The sequence below is a fragment of the Bombus huntii genome, chromosome 10 (assembly GCF_024542735.1).
Source record: "Bombus huntii isolate Logan2020A chromosome 10, iyBomHunt1.1, whole genome shotgun sequence".
NCBI lineage: Eukaryota > Metazoa > Arthropoda > Insecta > Hymenoptera > Apidae > Bombus > Bombus huntii.
In genome coordinates this window covers 2,202,065-2,218,914 of record NC_066247.1, presented here as the reverse complement: position 1 = coordinate 2,218,914, position 16,850 = coordinate 2,202,065, and the positions used below count along the sequence as shown (strand labels likewise).

The following is a 16,850-nucleotide window of genomic DNA, read 5'->3' as shown; positions in this document are numbered from 1 at the left end:
TAGTACTACGTTTGACGAGTTAATATAAAATGTTACTAGACTATATGAATCGAAGCCAAAAAATACACTCACCGTTTGTTGCTGCTATAACTGGATTGTTCATGGTGATCCAAATCTGGAACTAAATAAAAGATAAGATTAGTTGACGTATAAGAATAAAATACATGTATAGAAAGTTAAATTAAATACTAGATACATATATAAAAATATATATTCTACAAGCATACATTTCTTCATTTTCGATCAGTCGAACGATCTGCAAGCATTCCTTCGTTTGTTAATATCCTAGATAGAAAGAATTCTTATATTAAACGCTATGATGACCGGATAGTTATATGATAGATATGAGAAAAATATAAGAACATGAAATCGAGCAGTAACGAGTGTATTTTGCGTAAAAGGTAAAAGAAAAGGTGACCGCAATACGAAAATAGGGTCGCTAGAAGACCGGAACGCCTTTCCTCCTTATTGCGTTCACTGTACAGCATTTCCGCAGGAAGTTGGTGCAGTGTCTGTGACGAGTTCGTTCGTTTTACTGGTTACCAACTTCTTACTAGTACATTTATCCTTTTGACTATTATTTATAAACAAAGTATATCTTCTACTTATAAATAATCTATACTATATCATATCTATACTATATCTTTTATAAATAAAGCAAGTCTTCTTATATAAAATATTCTGAATGATTTGTTTATAATACACTATTTACTTAAAGAAAGAGAAAGAAAAAGAAAAGAGGAATATTCTGTTCTGACATACTATCTTTATTCCACCTCTTCGAGTTAACTCAGGTAGTATGTTTTTTCTTCATTAACGATTCTTTTCATCTTGTCTTTCCTTTTCCTGCGATGGCACGGTTAAGGTGGTTACGGTTACGGTGGTTACGGTTACGGTTGACGCTATGCGGATACGGTTACGAAAATGAATAACTCTTTTTTCGCGACTGACCAGTCTTGTCACTGCACCAGCTTACATCAGAATCGTCAAACAGATTGCGAGGCAAGCGAAAGACTACAAAGAAAAAGCAAGAGAGAACAACCGTTCCTCTACTACTGGACAAGACTGTATCGTGGCCAGTAGCGAGTAAAAATATTGGTACAGGACAGTTCTCTTTCTCAAGTCTCGTGTAAATTTCTTTGAAGGATACGATCCTTCGCTAATCTTTTTTGTAAATTACCAACTTTTAATGGATTTGTGGTTTAATTTCTTTAGTACAGATTTTATACTTTAGTCGTCGCTGCTGTTAAAAGGGAAAAAATGCTGAAGGTTTCGAAGATGAGACTTAAGCTGAAACATGGAAAGATCTAACATGGACCGTTGGACCGCGTAAAAAACGACACTGGTTAAATATACACCACATCACCAAGGAGAAAAGGACGAGGGAGAGACTTTAGGGTGGAACTGCATTTGTACATGTTCATGTCGACTTTTCGAATAACCGCCCTCCTACTAAAATCTATTTTCGACGTGAATATCTGTGTTCTATAAATAAAGAATAAATACAAACTACTAGCGGAGGTGCTGTCACAGTCACGCGGACCAGACTAGCGAGATTAGGATGCAGATGTCGAACGTATGTTCCGTAATCATTAGAATCGTACGTGCACACATCTATGAGAGTATACAAGCCTGTACATGCTACCGATCGATATCGTATCAATAAAATTCAATCAAATAAAAATCGAATTTAGACAAACGTCTGAACTAAATGATTATCGCGCATTGTTCAATGTAGCTAATGTTTAGCTGTTTATCCACTGTTATTTGTATTTGAAATATAAAATAATACGTTAAAAATAATTGTTGAGTAAGAAGGAATTGGCTGGTGTTAAAGCAGATGGAATAGAATGATTGTGCAAACGTAATGGTGGTCATCTGACCCAAATTATAATAGAAACTTATCGCAAGTAGTCCGAGCTACGTACAGTTTATTCATATCTCTTAGCATTTCTATTTGGAATGAAGATTATAGGAGGGAAAACATGACAAGTCAATATTTCTCAATTTTCTGACTGACCACTTGGTAACCAAAAGAGTGACTTATCGTTACTTGCATTGAAAGATCACTCGCCATGCGCAAAGACATATTACGTTTAAAAAAACAGGCAACAAGTCCAAGAAATTTTACATAAAACCACAGAATAATTATACAATTACGATAGCCACAAATAATATGCAACTAGTTACAAGTGTATTGGACTTTAAAATTCCTCTGTGTAGCCTCCAAATATTAAGAAATCGTTAAATTAGAACATACTCGTTGGTGTCCGAAGTAGACGTAGCAGAATAATCGTGCAAACATAATGAAACGGTGTATGGTCGCAGAGTCTAACCGTTTTCATCCAACAGACTGTCTTCGAGTCGATAACCGAGAGAAGAAAAGCCTACGACAATGTACGGTGGCACGAGCCAAGTGGAGGGTTGGGGTTGCAACGCGTTTCACTCGGGTACCCACCATTCGTACACTCGCGTACGTTCGTATATTCGTTCAACGATGGTAAGCATTCGACTACACACTGCCAGGTGGTGACTGTCGTCCCATGTGTGCTCATATGTCTGCCCCCTGAGCCCTTACCTTCCCCTAGTGGGGTAAGTACCGACCCCTTGGAATACCAGGAGACACCAGAGGCACACGTTAGCGCCCCATCGTTTTCCTGCGTTCAACGCTCTAGTACCCGACTACACCTAATTGCTCCCGTTGTTCCTACCGTGGATCATATATTCTCTGTCTCACCCCTTCTCTTTCCATTTTCCTCATCCTTTCACTTCTCATCCATTTTCTTTCCTTTGGTGCAACCTCATTTTTTTGTCCTATTAAGAAAAATAACAATTATCCAAACTATAGAGAAAGCTAGTATATTTGTATCGTGTTTATATAAGCGCATATCTCAGCTTATCTATGCTCATTGCAACCGTAATACGTTATACATTATACACTTAAGCGCACAGGTTCTCTACGCTGTGATAGCGTTCATACAACTTGTACAATTTCGTTGATGAGAAAAAATTCGACGGTTGACCAGTAGAAGCATCGATCGGTTAGCAAAAAAACGACAGGAGATATATATAGGGGCGCGGACTACCCTCGCCAACTGGATATCACCGAATCCGATTGTAATTTTTATAAATAGTCGCATGATGAATATGAAATATTTCATTTTCCTAATATTCCTCTAACGTGTAGGCACCTTCAATATTGATACTCTTTCTTTAAGCACACAATGGTATTTTGCTTCTATTTCTATTCTATTTAAATAATAGAATTATTTTACAATGAATAAAAGGATGAACAAATTGGATAGCCAAATACATAACAAGCGAATAAATAGAAGCTACTAAGAAATAAGTCACGGATGGACTGAAATGGAATGAAAGACTTATATATCGCTCGTTTACCACACAGGTGCAACCCATTGCACCATGATCGTCATCGAACCGTCAACCGGTATCGAACTGGAACGTTTCGTACGTTTACAAAGTGACGCAAAATTATTGCAAAATTAAAGATTATCGCAAAACAATTTCCGGTAACATGAGATAATTTTGCTTATTAATCGTACATTCTTACTCACTCCTCTTCTCAACGACCTTCGATGAATAACATACTTGAAAAGAGGGTAGCACAGGTAATAAGGGAAACCCCTACCTATGGTTGCTTGAAGATTTGAGAGAATTAACAACGTGCTTTATTATCTGTGCTGGCATTGCCTTATGTGTACAATTGTTGTACAATTGATCCAATATTATTAGTGAAATGTGTACAAATATTTTGTAACAAATTACAAATTGACAGTACCAATAGATTCTCTCACATAATTAGAACATGTTTGATAATAAAACACATGAAAATTTACGATCAAATTTTACAAATTACAAATAATCCAATAATCTTATTTGACATACAGTTACAAAATTATAGCTTACTTCTATAACCTACAACTTGTCACTTAACAATTCATTGATAGTATCAATTAGTGCAGAAGTATTCTGGTCGTTGCCCTTTTGTTTACTATACGATACTAATGAAAAAAGGAAACCTTAAAAACACAGCAAGTAAATAGAGGGGAAAAAAGACGGACTATACGTTAAATAGATATTTCTGATAACGTGTGTGATTATACAGGCGCGTGCATCAGCGCGTAATATATGATAAAGCACAAATGGCGATTAAACAAAGATCACCGTTCAGGGAATAACACAGCTGCTAACGAAATACGTTTCACCGCGCTCTTGCTCTTCCGCATCGCGAGTAGCGATAAACGTCTGTTTCCAACGTTCCGAACTGTCTCAAACGCTAACGCATCTTTACCATAACTACGGAACGAACAATAAAAGCAAATGTCAAATTAAAATATTCGAATAGATGTAAAGTCGATGAAGAAGAAAAAAAGTGGAGCGGAGAAGCAAAAAAAGATTATAGGAAGGGGAGGACGACGTGGACGTATGGAGTGAAAGAAATTAAAGAAGCAGGGGAAAGAAGAGAGAAAATGACGAAGAGATGGTAAAGGGCTTCGAGAATCTATAAGGGCCTATAAGGTGTGAGGGGTATCTCAGGTTTTTGTATTCTCGAGGGTTTCGGTGTATTAGCATTTCTCGTGGAGCCGGTAAGGCAGGTCTTGCAATCTGAACCTCCAAGTTTTGATCGGCAACCTTTAACGGTTATAAACCGAATTACTAATCAGACTTTTTTTGTTAACCCAAACAGCTTTCCTTCTGATCAAAGAAGTCAGTCGTTTCGTATTGGTTCACCATTAGTTCTACCGGACGAATTTTTGTTTCAAAATAAACGGAAAATTAAATGTATATGAGAACATTACTTATGTATTGAAGCAATCATTGCAAATTGCTCTGCATTAATTCGCTGTTTGCACAAAATAACGTATTTATTCCGTTATTCTCGTTCCAACGTGAATAGCTTATTTCATATCCCCACCACGTTCCTCTTTACCCCCACTCCATTCCACCTTAATCACACTCCCCTCCACTTGCAGTTTTCTCTACACAACTTCAACATTTTTTTTATTGTCGATAATTAACCAAATATGAGTAACTTATGAAGCAGAAATGAAACTTAACTCATAATTGCTATGGTGGTCATTTTTGTAAATAGAAATGTTTAGAAACTTATAAAAAGTAGTATTGCAGGTAATTCGGGTAATACATCGCTATATAGTCGTTAAGTAATACGTTAATTAACTACGTAGTGCTAGGAGAGGGTATTTTCCAAATTATCGTGAAAATGAAAATTACTACGGTTTTATAGCTCCCAGCTTATTAATTATGCGTTGGAAACACGTGTATACGAGAAATTATTCTTTACACAAATCTGATAACTAAAATATGCCGATGTATTTTTGAGACACTGTACTGTTGTAGTTTTGCAAGTATTCATTTTGCTTACCTACTACATTCTCATCGATTACATTGTTCTTGCAATTCGAATAATTGCGCGGTGAGAGCGCGGAGTTCATCAAGCTACGAATAATTCCGGAAATCGGTGACACGAATGTTGCTGTTTGCTCTTGACGTTTGTCCGGTGAACATTCGTCTATTTCAGTAATGCAGGATAATACAGACACGCGTTTATAACCAGACATCGTATCTCTTGTGCGTCCAATTTTTTCAACACTTTCAATGCGTCTAAACCAATAGGTTTTACGTGCCCTTACAAGGACTACGAATCAAAAATAATCTGCAAACGGAAATATAGAAGAGATGTATATAGAATCTATGTGAGAATTTGAAGAAATACGAATTTAATGATAAAATGATAAATAATGAAGGGCGAAGAACGAACTCAATATTATATTCTAAATGTTAACGTTATTAAATTACATATAATATAATATAATATTATTAAAGCGAAATATTTTTTAATTATTTACTTTGTTCTCTCAGTCTAAATAGCTATCCAATCAAACTTTCGAATAAAAACTGTTTTACGAGTTAATGTGCAGTATCTTGTGAATCTTTCTTATACTTAACCTGCAATTAGAATTAGAAGCAATTAATTAAACGTTTATCTCTTATCAGTCGTAAATGTCAAATCTGACCGATATCAACAATAAAAGGTTTCAGTATCTTACTTTTTACCTCTTTAATAACACACCTATGAGCCTAATTATTCAATCTCGAACGCATCGAAAAACACTTTGACAATAAAAGATTTGAACAGAGCAACGCACGTGTTCCCCTTGCTTACTTCGTCGATACTTTTAATACGTATAATATAATAGAGAATATAATATTAAATTTCACTAATTATATATAACTTTTTTGTATTGTAATTATTTGATACACGGAACGAATTATAAAAGATAAAATCTTCAAAAAGTAAAAGCTAGAAGTCAGAAATTTTGAGAAATTTCGTAATAGTAAAATAGTTTTCACACTATCGATACAAAATGTGTTCCATTGTATTTTTAATTTAATAGTTTAATTATTCTTATATACACGCTACATTATATCTCATTTATAATCATTGAATGACAGAGAATCGTCTTTGAACAGTAACAGAACGAATGGAACAAAGGATAAGAATCGGATAGCGTATTTACACTGTGTAGGGTTAGGTGATAATAACATTAAATAATTTAAGATGATTTCTTATTATCTTTTATAGGACGAAACATTCTGCTTTAATAGTAACTAAGTAATAATTAAGGGAAATAAAATAATCTGTAAATATATCTTTAAATTAATCTTTCAGTTACTTACCTTTCTTTGATCAGACTTTATTTACAAGACTTTTGTACAAAAGTTTCCAACTTGAAATATTGAAAAATCAAGTTCTTTACACTTTGTACTAATTAACTGTAACGATTCTCTTTTAACATGGTAGAACAACATATCAAAAACTAACGTCAGATACATACATAATTTCGCTGGTCGAAACACGATAATCAAATCGAACTTCGTTGACTCGTATATCGAGCTAAACAAACTGACAATGATGACAAGCCCGCGTAAATATATTATCATTGCATATAACGCCACCTACAAAAGCGCAAGGAAATAAATCAAGAAATCAAAAGTACAAAGGAGACAGAAAACCGTTGAACACATGTTCCTATGTGCGCCGAACATAAATTTACATGACTATGAAAATTTTCCTCCGCTATTTGTATCGGAATAAATATCGAATTAACACAGAAACAAAAGAAACGCTTCTATAAAACAAAGTTTATATAATTTATTTAATGTGCATAAAATCTCAAATATTTTTTCCATCGTTTACGTATAACAATATTCATTCGCTATAAATTACAATAATAAAATATATGTCCTGTATAACCAGGAGAGTAACAGCTGTACTGTAAAAACATCATAAATAAGTTTAGACTAAAATTTTTTTTATGATTAAAAATACGTTGTGAATATCGTTAGAATAAAGGCATCTTTGAGGATCGGGCACCTTACCACCGATCGAGGCGAAGTGGTATGATACAAGATCGTAATCGTAATGGTAATAAGTTCTGAATAATACTACAAATACAAACTTTTTCGCCTTATTACCATTTTGCCTCAAATATGTAGCAATGCATATGATACATACAAAATTGATTAGAAAGCACTTTCGCTCATTTTGTGGTATATTTTATGTATTCTAGATACAAAAATATGTGAATGTCGTTTCCCTAATGCAATACGTTATAAAATATTTTTCCGAGTAAATTCGGTTGGACTTAAAGAAACGGCACAATTTGACTTTGGTAAAGATTTCGAAGACATGATATACCCACTTTTTGTTGCGCATGTTACAAGATTTTTTGGCTTCGGCGGAAGGGGTGGAGGTTTCGATGATTTCATTACACTTAACGAGTTGACTTGAGTATCGAAAGAATCCAAAGCAGTATTTCGGGAGCAAGATCCATTCTCTACAACGGTCCGATCTCCGTCCGTCAAAGTTGTATCTAATATGAACGAACTATCTGATGACTTACTCTGCAATTCCTTTCCAGTAGCCAATACATGGAATCGTTTATCAAGATCTCCATTCTTTGCTGAAGCCAATGTCGTCGTTGCGGTTGATGTTGTTGTTATAGGTGTTGCTGTTGTTGTCGTATTTTGATCATGTCCGCCACAGTTTTGCCGTTCGTGAATCGAACTGTAAAACTTGGCATTTGCTTCGCAATTGGTAGATATTATCCTAGGTCTTCGAACTTTGTTGCGATCCGTCGGCTTACCATTTTCCTTGTTCTGATCAGTAATTTCATAGCTTTAAGGGTCGAAACGCAACGCATAATAAAAATTTCAAAAATGAAATGTATTTAAAAACGTTACTACGATAACTGACAATATGCTTTATGAAAATGTTTGGTACCATTAAAAAAATACGCATTATTATACCCCAGAGCATATAAGTTTCGTTTTTTGTTTACCTTTAAAAAGTCTGGCAATTCAAAATTGATCTCTGTGCCTCTCTGATCTTCTAATCTAGATCTTTGTGCGCGTTTTAAACCTTCGTATAAATCTATAAATATAAATATAAATATTATCCTATACTTGGATAAAGATATTTCTAATTTTATTATTAGCAATACTATTCTCGTACTATGATATATAATTTACCTTCGCCGTCGAATTTTCCCGGTAATTGCAGTTTTACCCCGTTCCGCCATTTTGCTATTAAAGGAGGATGAGATTTGGCAGTTTCTTCGGAGACATAATCGTTCGCATTGCTTTTTTCGTTCATATTACATTTAGGCTTCCCTCCCTTTAACATTAAAATATATGGATATATAAAAATCGATCTTCCAAAGCAACATGTACACTGAATGTAAGTAGACATATAAAATAACAGACATCTACCATACCTTCTTTTTTCCATGCATTGTAGAATCTCGAAGAAAAAATTTACTCGGCAAGATAGAGGAACCCTCAGAACGTTGATCGTCGGACTATATCCCAGAAAATAAAATAACCCATAAATAAAAAAGCAATTAATTTTTTCAGATAATTATTTAGATAAATAAAACATTTCTTACCTTACATGAACCATCATTGTAATGATATTTACTCGCGCCTTTGCCCACCAAAAGCTCTTCAAATACTCTATTTGTGATTTCGTCTAGAGTGGATTGAGAATTTGATCCATCATGAGTGTATTTAACTGTGGTTAATTCTTTCTGTGGATCTACAAAAATGTTTCCCCTCAAATTATTTCAACAGTTAATGTTTTACCAATTTCTTGTAGCTTATTATATCCTAACATTTTTATTACCTTGATCCTTTATGTTGGTCAAAATTAGCCTCGCAGGAGCATCAATAGCCTGTACATCCGTACAAACACGGTGGTTTTCACTCCATACAGTAATAGTTTCTAAATTAAAACCATACTTATTTAGAAGTGGCCTTAGTACATCTTTAAGAGTTCTGCCTTTATGTGCAATCACAGTTATTACTCGACGGGAAGGTAGATCGACTTTCAGTATTTTCGTTGGTACAACTTCCACTTCTTGACCAGCCAGTACCGATGATGGATATTTTGTATCTATAGTCTGAAAACACAAGAAATTTTTTATCATTTTCAAATATTAATACTGTATAGGTAATAACAAGTACAACGAATATTCGTTTCGATTGGACTGTTTATACTAGATTATAAATTATACGTGTACGGCATACATAAAATACGTATATTTTACATCAAGTTTAATGCAAATGTGCCCAACTACAAAAGCTACACCAGAAATGCATGCATAACAATTCTCATAAAACAACAATCTCCTACAATAGTTATACCATTCAACCTTATCATTTCATTCAATCAGACTATGTGCAAGAAAGAAGCGTGTCCCATACATGTTTAACATCAACAAATTATTTTATTAGTTTCGAGCGATAATTTTAAAAGGTGCATTAAATAAATACAAGAGATCACAAACCTCATCTGTAGCAAGGATTAGAACGTCATAGTTAGAATATCGAAGAGCTCTTTTATCAAGGAGGCGTGTAACCACATCTTTAATACTCTCCATTTGGCTAGTTGGCACAACCGTAGTCGATCCATCGGGTAATATTACCCGACATAACCCGGTACATTTGGCACGAACTTCTTTCGTTTCATTCGACTGTCCTTCGTAGGACGATAAAGACTACAAGTTATACATACAACTTTTGTAGATTCGAAATTAAATGTGTGCTTAATAACACTAACATTAGCTTTCAACAAACATCTGCGCATAGTTGCAATACCAAAATATCTACTACACACTTGCATTACAAGTAAAACTAACACATACAATGGTTATACTTGCCTTCGATACAATTGCTTTACCAAACAAAATAGTTTCTAAGTTTATTTTTAATTACAATGTACAATGTAAGAGAAAAAGAAAGAATACTTACATGTTTGTGGAATGATTGTCTTAATGCCAAATCCCATGATGCTAATGAAGACCTGCTGCTAGATATAGAAATACTGTCGTCGTTGTTATTACCTTCTGCTTCTCTTTTCATAGTTGTAAAGCTCTTATATATGGTCTCATTTCTATTAGGGCCTTTATTATATTCAGATTCCCCACGATCTTTTGATTTAGATCTAAAAAGACATTACTGTGACGAATATACACTGATAACATTTGTTTTCAGTTAGTATTTATTAAATACTATTTATTATCAGTACCTGTTTTTTCTATTCCATGGAAGAATAGATTTTCTACATCGATCTTCTGCATCTGAGTGACTCTTCTTTAGCTTTACACTAGGAGAACTGGTAAGATTTAAATCACAATCTTCTACTCCAGTTATGGAATTTCCTGTTTCTACACAACGACGATATAAATCAGATCTTAAAAATCTCGGATAACTATCAAACTTCATTAGATTAAAAACCTGTTTTTGAGCCTGAAAATAAAATACAAACTAACGATTTCTATTAATACAGAACAACTAATATAATATTAATAATGGTAATAAACACAATTGCAGAATTGAACAGAAGAATAAAAAAACATGTCATGAACACCTGTAAGAAAAGGTCAGCAGGTGCTTCACTAAGAAGTTCTTGCGTTATTTGGCCAGTTGCATGGCTATCAACGTTTACAGGTTCAGCTGCTGTAGTAGACAAATGACGTTGGTAAATTTGATTTGCCAACTTACGTCTTGTAGTAACATCTTTAGTATCTTTGTATCTCTCACAAGCAGCCCAAAAGTAGATATTTTCATGGCTAAATTCTTTTTTTAGAAACTCCTAAATTATGAAAAGAAAAAAGGTATTAGAAAAATATGCAATGTGTATTTATTTAGTGAAAATAAAATTTCATTCTTACCGCAAATGTTTGTAAACCTTTTGGATCTTCTAGTAATTTTTCAAAACCATTGGCCCATGCATGTATGTTTTTACAATCGGTATTCTTATCGCATAATTGTGTACTACCGTGCTGTGTGAAAGAAGCATTAAAAAAAATTATATTTTATTGATAACGTCGTTAAATGGGATTAAACGAGTCATAGGGGAAACGATCAAGCGCGTGCGCCTTCAGCCTTATACGAACGTTACGAATATTACGATTATTATATACGACTATTGCAAACATAACAAATATTACAAATATTGGTTAAGAATAAATCAAGGAACAAAAAGAACGGTATGCAATCACTAACTTTATACGGTCTTTAATAATTGTTATTATATAACATTTAATTTACTTGTCAATAGAACTTCATGGTCTTTTATACATTAACTCCAATTCGTATGATAGTCCGTCTAATCCATTGTACTACAGCTATAATTAAGCAACTGTATATAAGTCGTTTTAAGAACTTTAAATATTTATAATTATAAATTCAAAATAAAAAAAGAGAGAGAACTACTAAAACAAGAAAAGCTAACATAAAAACGAAAAATACTTATAATTCTACGTAATAATAAATAATTCTTAATACATCTATTTCCTCCCTGTTTCGTAACATTCCCGACAACAAAAATATATAACCATAAATATCTGAGTCACTTATTTAATATATATCAATCGTTGATAAGATTTGAACAAGTACATCATAATCACAAATAATTGAAATAGAATTAAGGAAAATATAATTATAAAAAGATTTAAGAGGGCGCGAAAATATAATTAATTTCAATTATTAGAACGATAACAATACGTATCGGTGTAACAGTATAACGTATCGACGTAACATATCGATTTGACGTTGTCGACTATTGATCATAGATCAAATCATTAAAATTTCATTTTCTGTCCTGATTTATAAAATAACAATAGCGAGAATGCTCTTCGATTTCACTTTGTCACTTCTTTAATGTAAACAACTGATTAACTTTGAAAAAATAAAGAACGTCGAACTAGAATCCATTAGATGATCTCCTAGTAATTCCATAAAATATTGACCGTGTCGTACATACCGATTTCACCACGGTATCCATGTCGTGATCGAAGATCGTATTCCTTCGTGTACACACGTAACGATCCCATTTATCGAAGGAAAAATAAAAATACTTATATAAACATAATACAGTCAAGGAAATAATTTTCTTTGGTATTAACTATCAAAACAAGATTGTGGTATGCTCGTAATAATAAGGGCTCCGCCCAACTGCAGCGATGCACCCGTTGACAATTATGATTCCGCACACGGTGTCTGTTCAACTCAATGGTCAGCCGAACACGACGTATACCGACAGAACCGACACGATCGACCGATCGATTTCTTACAATCGAACCGATAATTTACACGAACGATTATTCAATTACTTTTTCTAAATAATTAATTCAACCATGATTCTATAGTAATCAACATTGTAACTATTGCACGACAGCGTCACGTTCATTTTGTGTGTAACATGTCACTCTCATGTGCACTACCGCTACGGGTATATTCGCTCGTACTTCATTTCCTTCTCTTTCTCTTTCCCTCTCCTTTCCAAGTTCCAAGCTCAGTCGGTCGGTCGGTTTATCCGTCGGTACCTTCATTTATTCATACTAAATATATCTTCTTTGCTACTTCTATCTACTTATTCGATTTCTTTCGTAAAATTATTTTCGTTATTTCATCCAAAAATTGTACTATCGAATTAAACTATCGAACCGAAATATGATACTCTAATTCCCATCATTCTCTCTTTTTCTCTTCTTCTTTCGCTCGCTCACTCGCTCACACATACTCTCACACTCGTGCATTATCTCGCTCACTTATTCATAGAACTCACTCATTTACTCGTGCTTCCCCTCTGTTCTCATATTTCTTTTTCCTTATTTGCAATTTCAGGCATTATTCTTTCATTTAATGCAAATATTTAAATTTTGTCTTCCTTTTTCATTATATTTGTATCCCATTTATTGCAATAATCTCAAATTGTAAATTGATAACTCATTTAAGAACCAATTAATCTTCCGTGTATAACGTAAGACGTTTATGCCCCCAATGAGAACAATATCGGACCCGGTATTTGAGATAAATATTCCATTTTGAAACTTATTGGATATTGTAATAGAAATGTTATAATAAGTATCCATTAACTTTCTTAGATTTTTTGAAAACCCGAAACAGGTTCCAAACACGATCTGATCCTGAATCTCCCACATTGTAGACCGCGTTAGCAAAAGTAAGTATTGGAAATAATAAATATAAATCTTACCAGACAGATATTCTGCGCACAGGTCCCAACGTTTCTAATTTCTTGCAAGCTTCCCCAAGGACGTGAATTATCCGATTTATCTGAATAAGTTTGGCACAGTGGTCGAACGTAATCCATGCTTGTATTAAGGTCTTCAAAACTATGCACTAAAGATTTGGAAATACCAGAAAAAACTTTCGGGCTAAACTTGTCTGGTACGTCGATTTCTTTTGATTCCGCTAGTCTCGTAAGTGCCAACAATTGCGATTGCGACTTAATTGCGGCATCACCGGGCGTCTCAACAGGATCTTTTAAACCGTGCAGCATTGCGGTGGTGCAAACGGACACAAGAGAGCCAACGGACGAACTAAGCAACCCCTGCTTAACTGTTGAAGCAGATGGCAATGGACAGGTGGGCAAGTCCCCCCTCTTCGTTCCCTTTTGTATGTCGGAATTCATGTCGGAATTTTCTATCGCTTCCGAACACGTACTTATGCCATTGCAAAAATCATTAAACATCACACTTTCACGAGGCAATTCCAGACTATCTTTGCTCAATTTATTTGTCTCGTTCCAGCATGTTTTCGATACAGCTCGTACCGTTAATCTCAAATCTACAGCTTCGTTACCGTATGATCTTGACGAATATTCACACGCATCCTAAACATATATCATGTTACTTAGAAGCAGATCTTTATTTATTAAGTAAAATGAAAACTGTTCAATTTAGAATAGTTATGAAAATAGTTTAAACTATCATATATTTTAAGTATTTTTTTTTATAACCGCAATGGATTGAATAATACCCATATTACAATCATTAAAATTTCTTTAGAACTCAGATAGATAAAATGACAAAATGTAACAGGTGTATCCATGAAAAACTTTATATTTTAAATAACAAAAAAAGGACTACATACATTTCAATATATATTTACTGCCTAAGTAACAAATGTTATAGAATAGTGTTATTACAATGTAAATCCTACAATCCATTTAATATTAACTGAGTTAACTACTATGAGCATTTTAATCAACATACCCTATATTCCAAAGTTGGACATCTTCTTCGGGGAATATTTTGTACGATATTTTTATCTGATCGACTTGTACAATCATCCTTATAGCCAATTCCGGAATCACTATTACTCGAATGAGCTGTTGATGTACTTATATTGCTTGGTTGCGGAGAAGCAGTTTCTTGATGTCTCCTCATTTCATTATATGGATTTGTGTCAGTAGCTGTTGAATCTGATATGTACAAAGTTTGTATAGCACCAATCAGACCATTGCAACTGTCTGGAAATTCCTGACATACATTTAGTTCAGAAGTTTTGGTGCATGTAAAACCAAATATATTGCACACACTAGAATGTACTATATGATCAATTAATTTATAGTATATTGTAAAAACATGGCAGGAATTGGAAACAATATTTTCTTTATCTTTAACAGATTTAGTTAATATCCCAAAATATTGTTTATCTTGTTCAGAAAAGGAATTACAAAATATTATTCTATAGGATGGATATTCTGCTATAACACGATTTTCTGAATTGGTGAGTTTTATATTTGCTACATGTATTGTTAACAATACTGTGGTTGGATTTCTTTTCTCAGCTTTCAACCGTTTGATGCATTTTCTCAATACCTAGAAGAATAAATATGAATTAGTAAAATCATATTAGATCAAATTCAAGGATAACTTAGTGTTTATACAGAATTAAGAGATAATAATGATAGTGTTATCAAAATTACCTGCATCATACAAGACGGATGCAATTGATTTGGAATATCTATAGTTCCGAGGTAACCAACAACTGTTCTATGCACTATTTTCTCAGAATCTCTTTTATGAGATGCTGGCGGTGGTGGTGGTGGAAGAGGACTAGACATATCCCAGTGATAATGTAAATTACAGTAAGTTCCATGGTTTTGCAATTCAGGTGGTGTTTTTCCTGCTACATCAAACATAGCACCACTTTGTAAATCTCGCACAACTTTGGCAACTCTACATTGTAATTGTAGCGCTCCCATATTACTTGCACGAGGTTTATGAATATATTTGGGCTTGCAGCGTACTGCTGTTACTCCTTCTTCGTCAGAGGAATCAGAATAATAATTTTCAGCTATTTGCAACTTTAAAATACCCTTTGAACGACCAATTAATTGCACAACATCGTCATGGGGCAGTTTGCTAACATTGTGGCCATTAACAGATACTAAATAATCGCCGGCTCGTAATCCAGCGATATCCGCTGGACTTCCTGGAACGATGCAGCTCAATATGCAAGGTTGTTGTCCCGAGATCGTAAAGCCAAATCCCTTCATTCCACGCAATACTTCGACTGCCCTTACACCGTAATTCACTCGCTTTTTCTTTTTTCTGTTTTGGTGCATTCTTAGATTTTCTTTTCATCAATTCATACAAGTTTCAATTTATCTTTCTAATTTGTCAATCAAAGACTATCGTTCACCTAACACTTTCACGATCCAAAAAAACTCCCGAATCATCTTTCCCTAAATTCCATCAGTTTCTTTTAATTCTTTCAAAGAATAAGTGAAAATATGAAAGTTGAATTATTTTTTTATTCTATCACTCGATCGACTCTAACTAATCATCTATAGAGGATCTATAATCAATTTCTATTTGAAATCGGTTTTCGACCGTTTACGCTTGCGGTTCGTGACGGCGTTCTTTCTGCGCTTTTGCACCTCTTTCTCTCACACTCTATTACTTACTGCATCACTAAACTTTAAAACAGAATTTTTCAAAATTTTTTTACTTGTGTATGTAGCATCCTATCTTTGTTATTACCATTGAAATATGTACTAGTATTTATCTCATACATCTAAACACACGAACAACTATAAAATGTTTTGGCAATCTCATTATTCTTTTTCTTTTACTTCTATCCTTTCACTCCCTCCACTTTTCTTTCATTTACATCATTGTTTGTACCTATATTCATCGATCCATACACTTCCGGTATACAAATGCACATTCTACTAGAAATTTCATAACGAAACACTTTCTTTCTTCGTATGGAATCCTATTTTCGTACAACAAAAATTCTAGTGGTGGTAAAACCTTGTATGCCTCCCAAGTAATTTTATAGCGTTTTCTTTCCACTTTTATATGCCGATAATAAAAATAAAAAACTGTTATGCAAAGTGAAATAAACTTTCTTCATTATTCATTTTTTTCTTTAAATTCAATTCCATTTCGTCATGTGTGACCCATTCAATTTACATACTCATTCATGTA

At 33.9% G+C, this 16,850-nt stretch overlaps 2 protein-coding genes and 1 long non-coding RNA gene across 8 annotated transcripts in view; 1 reads left to right on the top strand and 2 right to left on the bottom strand.

Annotated features, from left to right (window-relative positions):
• LOC126870726 (M-phase inducer phosphatase 1-like) overlaps positions 1–7,027 on the bottom strand; it is a 29,824-nt gene extending 22,797 nt beyond the window's left edge. The window contains exons 1-3 of the mRNA XM_050628710.1: positions 6,721–7,027; positions 5,405–5,695; positions 73–121 (exon numbers count right to left, since the gene is read on the bottom strand). Coding sequence (XP_050484667.1) covers positions 73–121; positions 5,405–5,600 — 245 coding nt within the window. The 5' untranslated portion in view covers positions 5,601–5,695; positions 6,721–7,027. The remainder of the gene's footprint in view (positions 1–72; positions 122–5,404; positions 5,696–6,720) is intronic.
• Positions 7,028–7,170: 143 nt separating this feature from the next.
• LOC126870712 (regulator of G-protein signaling loco) lies at positions 7,171–15,982 on the bottom strand. 6 transcript variants are annotated; one of them, XM_050628668.1, is made up of 15 exons: positions 15,341–15,982; positions 14,625–15,233; positions 13,604–14,242; positions 11,277–11,387; positions 10,973–11,197; positions 10,631–10,869; positions 10,354–10,546; positions 9,891–10,100; positions 9,227–9,503; positions 8,991–9,139; positions 8,820–8,903; positions 8,575–8,719; positions 8,385–8,476; positions 7,947–8,202; positions 7,171–7,880 (listed from the first exon to the last, which is right to left on the bottom strand). In XM_050628668.1, the coding sequence occupies exons 1-15, from the start codon at positions 15,980–15,982 to the stop codon at positions 7,654–7,656; spliced, it is 4,098 nt and encodes a 1,365-aa protein (XP_050484625.1). In that variant the 3' UTR covers positions 7,171–7,653. The 6 variants fall into 6 exon arrangements, with proteins under 6 accessions (XP_050484625.1, XP_050484623.1, XP_050484624.1 ...); XM_050628666.1 differs by having other exon boundaries at positions 7,171–8,202; XM_050628667.1 differs by having other exon boundaries at positions 7,171–8,202; positions 10,631–10,851.
• LOC126870770 (uncharacterized) lies at positions 11,382–13,961 on the top strand. Its single transcript, XR_007691443.1, has 3 exons — positions 11,382–11,594; positions 13,626–13,797; positions 13,888–13,961. It is a non-coding gene; the product is annotated as an uncharacterized LOC126870770 (long non-coding RNA).
• Positions 15,983–16,850: the final 868 nt, after the last annotated feature.

Coding starts and splice junctions, on each gene's coding strand:
- LOC126870712 (XM_050628666.1), bottom strand. CDS start 15,982: ATGCACCAAAACAGAAAAAAGAAAAAGCGAGTGAATTACGGTGTAAGG. Junction 8,904..8,990: donor ACAATGATGGTTCATGTAAG/GTAAGAAATGTT, acceptor TCTGGGATATAG/TCCGACGATCAACGTTCTGA. Junction 8,720..8,819: donor CAATGCATGGAAAAAAGAAG/GTATGGTAGATG, acceptor TTAATGTTAAAG/GGAGGGAAGCCTAAATGTAA.